General features: G+C 54.0%; 2 protein-coding genes across 3 annotated transcripts; one reads left to right on the top strand and one right to left on the bottom strand.

Annotated features, from left to right (window-relative positions):
• Positions 1 to 331: 331 nt before the first annotated feature.
• On the bottom strand, positions 332 to 841 carry Hspb9 (heat shock protein family B (small) member 9). Its single transcript, XM_057773983.1, has one exon. It carries the CDS (start codon positions 827 to 829, stop codon positions 332 to 334), a length of 498 nt encoding a protein of 165 aa, XP_057629966.1. The 5' UTR covers positions 830 to 841.
• A 1535-nt stretch (positions 842 to 2376) lies between these two features.
• Positions 2377 to 10119, top strand: Kat2a (lysine acetyltransferase 2A). Of its 2 annotated transcripts, none has more exons than XM_057774405.1 (18): positions 2377 to 2759; positions 2899 to 3022; positions 3353 to 3498; positions 3599 to 3688; positions 3932 to 4113; positions 4198 to 4389; positions 5261 to 5367; positions 5561 to 5671; positions 5762 to 5898; positions 5982 to 6190; positions 6324 to 6450; positions 7870 to 7980; positions 8358 to 8501; positions 8707 to 8821; positions 8908 to 8944; positions 9034 to 9097; positions 9201 to 9285; positions 9437 to 10119. In XM_057774405.1, the coding sequence occupies exons 1-18, from the start codon at positions 2421 to 2423 to the stop codon at positions 9628 to 9630; spliced, it is 2514 nt and encodes an 837-aa protein (XP_057630388.1). In that variant the 5' UTR covers positions 2377 to 2420; the 3' UTR covers positions 9631 to 10119. The 2 variants fall into 2 exon arrangements, with proteins under 2 accessions (XP_057630388.1, XP_057630387.1); XM_057774404.1 differs by having other exon boundaries at positions 5759 to 5898.
• The last annotated feature ends 92 nt before the right edge of the window (positions 10120 to 10211 follow it).

Here is a 10211-nt window from a genome sequence, read left to right as displayed (position 1 = left end):
CTGATGATTGATCCTAAGAGCAGTGCTGCAACCCATCTGCACCTCTGTCCTCCTCAACTCTCCCCCCTCCCCTCGTGCCAGGTTCAGCACTGTCTATCCTGGTTCAGGACCATCCCAGCCCTCTGCTGCTCCCTGCTGGGGCTGTTGCTATTGCCTAAGTCCACACTCACCTCCAGTTTATATCAGCAGAACCGGAAGCCTGGTTATTGGTGTGCTTACTACCTAAGATGCCTCCCTTGGCCACCTCCTCCCTGCAGCTCCAACCCTCCACCCCTAGGAAAAATGTTGAGGGACTCCAAAGTTGCTGCACACATCTCGGTTGTTTAATGGGTCAGGATCGGTTGGAGTTCTTAGGTCCGTGGCTCCTGTGTCTTGGGGCCTGGCTTGTTGGGGCATCAGGGGGAGGTAGCGACCTGTTTTGTCCCAGGACCCACAGATGGCCAGAGGGTGTCAGGCTGCAGGTCATGGCCGCAGGATCTATGTTCCGTGGGAGTTGCATTTGCCGGTGCACTGTCTGCTTTATGCGGTAACCACCCCTGATTGGGTCATTTGACTCATGTTGCCGCTGACCGGTCACCGTCAGGTTCTGGCCGTCCACCCGCACCATCAGGTCGTCTGGAGCAAAACCATGGGCATCCATCTTCATCTGGAAACTTGTATTGGCATGGCCGTTGCCCTGCACCACAGGCATATCATCCTTGAGCAGCCGCACGGGTAGTGTGACCGCTTGATTTTGTTCAGCCAAAGCCACGCTGGGACATCGGGACGCTACCCGGTTCTCCCCCGGTTCTTGCTGCCCGGTGGAGAAATGGTTCCCTACCCGCCGCATCCGAGAGTGCAACTGCTGCGTAGGGCACGAGGGCTCCCCCTCCCCCCATCCTCTGGGGGCCCGCCCACTCTTCGCATTCCAAGGGGCAAAGGCTAGCAGAGATCAAGTCAGCTTTGTCCATCGTCCTCGCGAGCAGCAGGTTATCAGTGATCTAGTCTCCCATTGATGCTGTTATCGGGGACCATGCTCCTCCCTGGGCGCTTCTCCATCTACAGCAGAGGGCAGGAGGCTGTGAAGGAATTGGTTCACCTGAATATGCGGGATTTTCAACTCCACCCCAGATTGAGCAACAAGGTTGAAGAGGTCTGCCCTGCCCTTCCCTGCCCTCTTAAGAATCAGGCCTGGGGCAAGGAAGGTTGTTCCCGGACCGAAAGTGGGACCTTCCAGGTCTTTGTGGTAGAACTGGACCCGGACCTTTCATAGTCCTAAACTAACAGATGGAGAAGAAAATGGCTAATTCTCTGGCTCACCACGACCACCACCGGGGAGGCAGGGAACAGATGAGAATAGGCGGGGAGGAAGGGAATGATTAAGAAATTTGTTCAGCTTTAAAGCTGGGCGAGCCATATTTGCCTGTTATAGGACAAAAATGGGGACCGTTGCCCGCCATATCTGCAGCTTGACCGGCACTGACTGACTGACTGACTGACTTGTCTCTGGTTTTTTTAATTCGCCCGTTTACAATCTCAGTATTTCAGTCAGTCAGTTCCTCTCTCTCTCTCTCTCTCTCTCTCTCTCTCTCTCTCTCTCTCTCTCTCTCTCTCTCTCTCTCTCTCTCTTTCTCACACACACACACACACAAACAAACAATCCCCTAGGCTGGAATTGTTTCATTCTTTACTTCAGCAGCATGACTCACAACTACACCTCTGTTCTTTTGAAAATAAACTGTTTCTCTTTAACAGCAACCTAAGTACAGAAAAAGCCGAATGTCAAAGATAGTTCATCTGTGTCAACACCACACAGCACAAAATGTAGAACTGTACATTTCATCGCTATTGGAACTACAATTCTTTTTTTTTTTTTTTTTTTTTTTTTTTGGTTTTTCGAGACAGGGTTTCCCTGTAGTTTTGGAGCCTGTCCTGGAACTAGCTCTTGTAGACCAGGCTGGTCTCGAACTCACAGAGATCCACCTGCCTCTGCCTCCCAAGTGCTGGGATTAAAGGCGTGCGCCACCACCGCCCGGCCTTGGAGCTACAATTCTGAGTCACTGTGGGAGCCAACCCTGGTCCAGGCCTGTTCTTCCACCTATGGATTTCAGAAGGGCGGAGCCCACAAATCCTCCAGACTGCCAGTGTTCCTGGGTTCCTCTTGTTCCCAAGAGAACAGCAATTATAACTATCCCGGATAACTTTAAAAAAAAAAAATTAGAAAAAAATAGCGGTCAACCTAGGGTGCGCAATCGAGCAACATTTGGCTGTCTGTAACCAAGAAACAGGACCGAAGTCCGGAAGGCCAAGGCATGGAGAGCGACAAGGGAAGACTACGACTCCCATGGTGCGCCGGGACAGCGACGCCTGCGCACTGTGCGCCGGTTGCCCATGCGGCCCTAGGGCTGGGAGCGCGGCGCCGCTCCGCTGCGGGGGAGGCCATGGCGGAACCTTCCCAGGCCCCAAACCCGGCCCCGGCCGCGCAGCCCCGGCCCCTTCAGTCCCCGGCCCCTGCCCCAACTCCGACTCCTGCGCCCAGCCCGGCTTCAACCCCTACTCCGGCTCCTACTCCGGCACCAGCCCCCGCCCCAGCTGCAGCCCCAGCCGGGAGCACAGGGACTGGGGGGGCCGGGGTAGGAAGTGGGGGGCCGGGCAGTGGGGGGGATCCGGCTCGACCTGGCCTGAGTCAGCAGCAGCGCGCTAGCCAGAGGAAGGCGCAAGTCCGGGGGCTGCCGCGTGCCAAGAAGCTTGAGAAACTAGGGGTCTTCTCAGCTTGCAAGGTGGGGGCGGGGCCTAGGGTGAAAGGGGCGGGGCTTGGGGCATCCATGGGCTCGGGTGGGAATGGGGGCGAAGCTATAGCTTCAGAGCCATTCCGGCGCTTGGGGTACAACATCAGCTGACTGATCCTTCCGCCTCCAGGCCAATGAAACCTGCAAGTGTAATGGCTGGAAAAACCCCAAACCCCCCACCGCACCTCGAATGGACCTTCAGCAGCCAGCTGCCAACCTGAGCGAGCTGTGCCGTAGCTGTGAGCACCCCTTGGGTAAGGCAGGCAGTGTCTTTAGAGCTGGGGCCGAGGGCAGGTGCTAGGTCCTGTTTGGACAGGGTGCATAAGTACCGTAAAGCCTCTTAGGGAAATTAGGGAGACTTCCTAAGGAAAGATTGCGCTGGGAATGTATGTGTGTGTCTCACGGAAAGAAAAGGGAAGTCTGCCTCCCAGAAGAAGCAGGGAACTACCAAGGGCTGGTGTGAGAACTGAGAACATTGGGTCTTCCTGTCCTTCAAGGATTGGAGGATCAAAGGTGTGTCTCAGGAGGAGATGCAAGAATTAAGCCCTTCTGTTCCTCTCAACCCTAATGTAACCATCTTGCAGCCGACCATGTATCCCACCTGGAGAATGTATCCGAGGATGAGATTAACCGGCTCCTGGGAATGGTAGTAGATGTAGAGAATCTGTTCATGTCTGTTCACAAGGAAGAGGACACAGACACCAAACAGGTCTATTTCTACCTTTTCAAGGTGAGCTTGCAAAGAGAAATGGCCTGAGGCTTTGGTGTGAGATGGGAATCTGACTCTGAGCTTGGCTACCCCTATTTCTCCCCACTCCTCTTCCTTACAGCTCTTACGGAAATGCATCCTCCAGATGACTCGACCAGTAGTGGAAGGATCCCTAGGCAGCCCCCCATTTGAGAAGCCTAATATTGAGCAGGTAGGACGGGTTGGAAAAGCAGACCTAAGAGGCAGCATAGGGGGGGTAGAGTCTGTTCTTCCTCAAGCTGAGAACAGGAGAGAGGCTCAAAGAAGAGACACATGTTTGCTACCTCAGGGTGGGCGTGGAAGTTGGAAAAGTCAGGGTTTCCTAGAGTGAGGGGAAAGCCTTGACTTGTATTTGAGATGCCTCTGCTGGCTGTTCATGCCACCGTCTGCTTTTGTCCCCCTCCCCCCTTCTCAGGGTGTCCTAAACTTTGTGCAGTACAAATTTAGCCACCTGGCCCCCCGAGAGCGGCAGACAATGTTTGAGCTCTCCAAGATGTTCCTGCTCTGCCTTAACTACTGGAAGCTGGAGACCCCTGCTCAGTTCCGGCAGCGATCCCAGTCTGAGGATGTGGCTACCTACAAGGTTAATTATACCAGGTGAGCCGGGCAGGGCCTCACAGGGGGAGGCTTGTATGATCCATGGGTGGTCTCCACCCTCATCTCCCACTCCACCTCCCCCAGATGGCTCTGTTACTGCCACGTACCCCAAAGCTGCGATAGCCTCCCCCGATACGAGACCACCCACGTCTTTGGCCGAAGCCTTCTGCGATCCATTTTCACTGTCACCCGCCGGCAGCTACTAGAAAAATTCCGCGTGGAGAAGGACAAGCTGGTGCCTGAGAAGAGAACCCTTATCCTCACTCACTTCCCCAAGTAAGGCTCGGTCTGGCCTGTTGGGATTTCACCCCAAATTCATGTCCTCGCTGTTGTCCCTTTTTTCCAGGAAGGCTTCCTGGATTGGTCCCTCCTCTCCCTCCATGGGCCTTCTGGGATCTGGGTGTCTACCTGGCAGATTTGCCCATGGCCCAGAAGCTACTTGCTAGTATGTGCTAGTCTGGGGATGGCAGGTACATGGCCCGAGCTAACGCTACCCCCTCCCAACCCCCTGTTAGATTATTACTAATAGTTTCCTATGGGCACCTGGATGCAGCCTCAGAACCCCTCCCTCCACAGGGCTCCAAGAAGTCAGAGTTTACGTTTGTGCTGAAATCTTTTCCCGTCTCTGTTCTAGTCCTTTCTATATCCTTTTGCCTCTATTGTGCTTCTCTTTCCTCCCATTCGAATCTGGGTCAGAGCTCCCTATTCAAAAACCTTTGCTGGAAACAGGCATGTGAGAGCGAGAGGTGGCAAGATTGGGTGATTCTCAAACCGTTCTGATACAGAGGTGGAGTAAGGGAATCCAGGTGACTGGGTACCCTGCCTGGCCACACAGCATAGGGTGGCATCGGCTCAGACCCCTTCTCCTGTGCCATACATCATGACGTGAATGGGGGTCCCTCACCTCCATCCTGGTTGTGTCCTGTCCTTTTGTTTTCTCTTAGTGGTCCTCAGCAGGCAGGGAGCTGAGACTCGCTCTACGTCATAGGCCTTCCCAGACAGCGGAAGCTGTTGTCTCCTCTCACTGGCTCCCACCCACTGAGAACAGGGGCTGGCTGGCTGGCGGGCCTCTCATCCCTCTGGGGTCTGACCCAGGCTACTTCTGGTTGAAGTCTGGAATTGTGGGACAGTTGTTCCGTCCCCACAGGTTTCTGTCTATGCTCGAGGAAGAGATCTACGGGGCAAATTCTCCCATCTGGGAGTCTGGCTTCACCATGCCACCCTCAGAGGGGACCCAGCTGGTGCCCCGACCAGGTATGTTGCCCCACAGCCCTGCAGGGTCTGCTCGGTCACCCTGGCTGGCCTGCTGACCCTGGGATGACAGAGTGGTAGGGTGTGGTAGCAGTGGGAAGATACCTTGGGGCTCAGAAAGGGCTGACGGGGCCTGGATCCTTCTGAAGACCTCACCGCACCCTCCACTCCCCTCCTTAATTTTTTTCTCATGCAGCTACAGTCAGTGCAGCGGTTGTTCCCACCACCCCCATCTTCAGTCCCTCCATGGGTGGAGGCAGCAACAGCTCCCTGAGCCTGGATTCCACAGGAGCTGAGCCCATGCCAGGTGGGTCCTTGACCCGACCTCTCACCCCCATTCACCCTTCCCTCCACATTTCCTGCTATCCCTGGGTGACCTTGTCAACCTCCTCAGTAGGGGAGAAGAGGAAGCTTCCTGAGAACCTAACCCTGGAGGACGCTAAGCGGCTCCGTGTGATGGGTGACATCCCCATGGAGCTGGTCAATGAGGTCATGCTGACCATCACTGACCCTGCTGCCATGCTGGGACCTGAGGTAGGCAGCCCGGCCTGCTGATCTGTCAGGGTAGGGACCCTCACCCACCTGAGGCCGTTGCTTACCACCGCTCTTCCGCCTAGACGAGCCTTCTTTCAGCCAACGCAGCCCGAGATGAGACGGCTCGCCTGGAGGAGCGTCGCGGCATTATTGAGTTCCACGTCATCGGCAACTCTCTGACGCCCAAGGCCAACCGGCGAGTGCTGCTCTGGCTCGTGGGGCTGCAGAATGTCTTCTCCCACCAACTCCCACGAATGCCCAAGGAATATATTGCCCGCCTCGTCTTTGACCCGTGAGTCCCTGGAATTCCCCATCCTTCCACACTGAACACCCTCTCTCTCCCAAGGCTCAGCCTTTCAGGGTTGAGGGACCTGGGGAGCGTGGAAAGGACAGGTAAACCCCATGACATGCCCCTTCTCTCTTAGGAAGCATAAGACTTTGGCCTTGATCAAGGACGGGCGGGTCATCGGTGGGATCTGTTTCCGCATGTTCCCCACTCAGGGCTTCACGGAAATTGTCTTCTGTGCTGTCACCTCAAATGAACAGGTCAAGGTGAGCACAGTGGCCCTGACCGTGACCCAACCCCACCACCGGCTTCTGAATTTGGACCAAGTCAGCCAGAATGGCAGAATGTCTGTGCCCCAGCGCTTCTTGTAGTGACCAGACATTTCCACAAGGTGGCAGCTCTGCCTTGATAACTAAACGTTCAGGAAACACCTGTTTAAAAAAAAGTACCTAAGCATGGGCTATGGTGGCCCACGCCTTTAAACCCACCACTAGAGAGGCAGAGACAGGAGGATGTCTGTGAGTTCAAGGCCAGACTGGTCTACAGAGCGAGTTCCAGGACAACCAAGACTGTTACACAGAGAATCCCTGTCTCCAAAAACAAAACAAAAAAAAGATACCCAAATCAACCTTTTTTTTTTTCCTTTTCTGGTGTTGGGATGAAACACAGGAATTTGTGAACACCAAGCAAGAACTCTACAACTGAGTTCTGACCCCACCAAGATAGATAGATAGATATACACAGGTTTCCCTGTGTAGTCCTGACTGTCCTGGAACTCAAGAACTTGTTCTGTAGACCAGGCTGGCCTTGAACTCTCAGATCACAGAGATCCACCTGCTTCTGCCTCCTGAGTGCTGGGATTAAAGGTGTGCACCACCACCACCTGGCTCACAAGCAACATTTTTAAGTGAACCTTTGGGACTTGTTGTTTCAGAGAGGGTCTCATATAGCCCAGTCTGGCCTTAAGCACACTGTGTAATCCAGGGGACCTTAAATTTCTGACCCTCTGGTCCCTGCCCCCAGGATGCTGGATCACAAGCACACACCACCATGCTGGGTTTTATCCAGTTTGGGAAATTGAACCCAGGTCTTTGTGCATACCGAGCAAGCATTCTACTAAGTGAACTACACCCCGGGACAAAAACTTTTTAAGTGAACTGGCTTCTTCCCAGGGAAATTTACATACATACCTTGGGAGAGTTGATAACTATTAGAGTTATTGAGAGCTAATAGTCCCAGCTTCGGGCTTTTTCACAATAAGCTATTTGAGTCTTCTCGCTCTCCTGTTTGATACACGTGTCTGTGTGGTCCTGACATGAGTGAGTTCAGGGTTCAGATGCTCATGAACAGTCCTCTGTGACCCTTTTTGTTCTTCCCCTCTGTTCTGAAGCCCCAGCACTGGGGCCAACAGGCTGTGTTGGATTGGAACCCAGCCCTGCTGCGTCTCTAGTAAACTGACCTCAGACTGTTCTTTGTGAACCTATGTTTCAAGGGTTTTTTGGTTTGGTTTGGTTTGGGGTTTTTTTGGCTTTATTTTTTTTTCTTATGAAATGGGGCTTTTAATACCTACTCATAGACTGACTGACGGATGGGCCTGTGAAGAATCAAGTGTGCTGAATGTGGCCCAGAGCAATTATCTAGAAACCCTTAGCTTTTCCTCCATAAACCCTGGTCTCCCCACACAGGGCTATGGCACGCATCTGATGAACCACCTAAAGGAGTACCACATCAAACACAGCATCCTTTACTTTCTCACCTATGCTGACGAATATGCCATCGGCTACTTCAAAAAGCAGGTGCGCTGTGGTCTCACCATACCTGCTGCTTGGGGCCCAGGTTTGAGTACACAGCTTCCAGTAGCAGAGTCCCTTCTTGTCCCCTGTTGCACCTGTCACCAGTGAGGAAGGGCCTCCCTTCCTGTCTCCTCTCTGCCTCTCGCCACCCAGTGAAGAACAGGGCCAGGAATCGGAAGGTGCTTCAGGGGATTAGAGGAGGTGCAGCAGCCGGGTTGGAGCCTTTCTGGGGGCAGGTAGAGCTCTCACTGCCACAGGCGTGTTTAGGGATGCAGGAGGAAGCGTGCCATGTGCTATCTCTCAAGTGCTCCTGAAGAAGTGACTGCGAAAGTCAGAGAGTCCTTGCTGATGGATTGGGTCTTAACTATTCGCTCACCCAGGGCTTCTCCAAGGACATCAAGGTGCCCAAGAGTCGATATCTGGGCTACATCAAGGACTATGAAGGAGCGACGCTGATGGAGTGTGAGCTGAACCCCCGGATCCCCTACACAGAGCTGTCCCACATCATCAAGAAACAAAAAGAGGTGAGTACCGTATTCATAGGGATTTTGTGTGTGTGCATTGGTCGGGTATAAACGTGCAAAGGCATGTACCGTGAGTGTTTACGTGGAGGAGACGGGCCAGATCTTGGTTCTCGCCCTGCTTCTTAGTAAAAGTCAAAAGTAAATGTCACCATGGCCTTGGGGGTGATTGGACCCGAGTTGGCCCCTCAGACCTTTGCTTTCTCAGATCATCAAGAAGTTGATTGAGCGCAAACAGGCACAGATCCGAAAGGTCTACCCTGGACTCAGCTGCTTCAAGGAGGGAGTGAGGCAGATCCCTGTGGAGAGCGTCCCTGGCATTCGTGAGCAGGGGCCTTGGCTGAAAGGGCAGAAGGGCATTCTTGGGTGTGGGTAGGCATTCTTAGGGCTGTTCTCTCCCCCTTTGCAGGAGAGACAGGCTGGAAGCCAATGGGAAAGGAGAAGGGGTAAGTGTTTAGGGAATGAACATGGGAATGAGGGCGAGGAAGGTGGGACAGAAGGACTCACACCTCAGACTTGGCATATTCTATTCCAGCAAGGAGCTGAAGGACCCTGACCAGCTATACATGACCCTCAAAAACCTGCTGGCTCAGATCAAGGTGGGAGGCCAGGCTCTCTTCAGGGGTCATTGAAGTGGGTGGCAATCTTGGGTTGGGCAAGTTGGCACTGTGAGCCTGTCCCCAGCTCAGCCCTTCTCTCCAGTCACACCCCAGTGCCTGGCCTTTCATGGAACCTGTGAAGAAGTCCGAGGCCCCAGACTACTATGAGGTTATCCGCTTCCCCATTGGTAAGGATCCTCCTGCCTTCATTTTCCCAGCGTGTGCCCCCATATCTGCCTGCCCGTCTTGAGTCAGGTACCCTTCCAGGACCCACTGTGGTGGGCAACCCCAGCTATATCCCTTCACCTCTTAAAGGCATATCCCTTTTCTGTGACCCAGACCTGAAGACCATGACAGAACGGTTGCGCAGTCGCTACTATGTGACCCGGAAGCTCTTTGTAGCTGACCTGCAGCGGGTCATCGCCAACTGCCGGGAGTACAATCCTCCAGACAGTGAATATTGTCGCTGCGCCAGTGCCCTGGAGAAGTTCTTCTACTTCAAGCTCAAGGAGGGGGGGCTCATTGACAAGTAGTCCCCGCTGGGCTCTGCGGTGTCCGCCTCCGTCTCGTCAGATCCATTTGGGCGTTCCTGGCCCCCCTCTCCCTGCCTCAACAGGAGAAGCTCCAGACATGGACCCCAGATCTTGCAGACTCTTCAGCCAGCAGGCACTCCCAAGCCTGCAGCTCTGTTCCTGCCTTCATTGCATCTGATCTTAGGGAGATGTCTGGTCTGGGACCAGCCCCTTGTGGAATGTCTGGTGGCCAGGGAATGGATTGCTCAGCCCTGGTCCTTACAGAGCTATGCAGGCTGGCAGTTCTGAGCCTGATTCAGGTGCCTGTTCCCAGGGTCAGGGCTATTCATCGATCCGCCTTGGGATGGAACAGCCCAGGCTAGAGGAGCCATGAGGGGCTGTGGCTCATCCTGCACTGTTTTGTCCATCTGTCCCCCAGGGTTGGGGCACCAGGACCATTCATTCCTTGGCATTAATCCCTTGGAGGGAACAATAAAGCTTTTTTTTTTTTCCCCTGTGTGATTGCTTTTGGTGGGGTGGGTGTAGCTTCAGACCTAGTAGACTGACCTTTGCTCCTCCGGTCCTTCCCCCTGGCAACCTGG

The sequence above is a fragment of the Chionomys nivalis genome, chromosome 7, assembly GCF_950005125.1.
Source record: "Chionomys nivalis chromosome 7, mChiNiv1.1, whole genome shotgun sequence".
NCBI lineage: Eukaryota > Metazoa > Chordata > Mammalia > Rodentia > Cricetidae > Chionomys > Chionomys nivalis.
Note: the sequence above shows the minus strand (reverse complement) of the source record. Positions and strands in the feature narration are given on the sequence as shown.

What these genes read in the sequence shown, in the direction of transcription:
- Hspb9 (XM_057773983.1), bottom strand. Translation starts at nt 829, where the DNA reads ATGCGGCGGGTAGGGAACCATTTCTCCACCGGGCAGCAAGAACCGGGG.
- Kat2a (XM_057774404.1), top strand. Translation starts at nt 2,421, where the DNA reads ATGGCGGAACCTTCCCAGGCCCCAAACCCGGCCCCGGCCGCGCAGCCC. An exon ending in TACAAGGTTAATTATACCAG is followed by an intron (nt 4,114 to 4,197) that starts GTGAGCCGGGCA and finishes CACCTCCCCCAG; the next exon opens with ATGGCTCTGTTACTGCCACG. An exon ending in GGAGAGCGTCCCTGGCATTC is followed by an intron (nt 8,822 to 8,907) that starts GTGAGCAGGGGC and finishes CCCCCTTTGCAG; the next exon opens with GAGAGACAGGCTGGAAGCCA.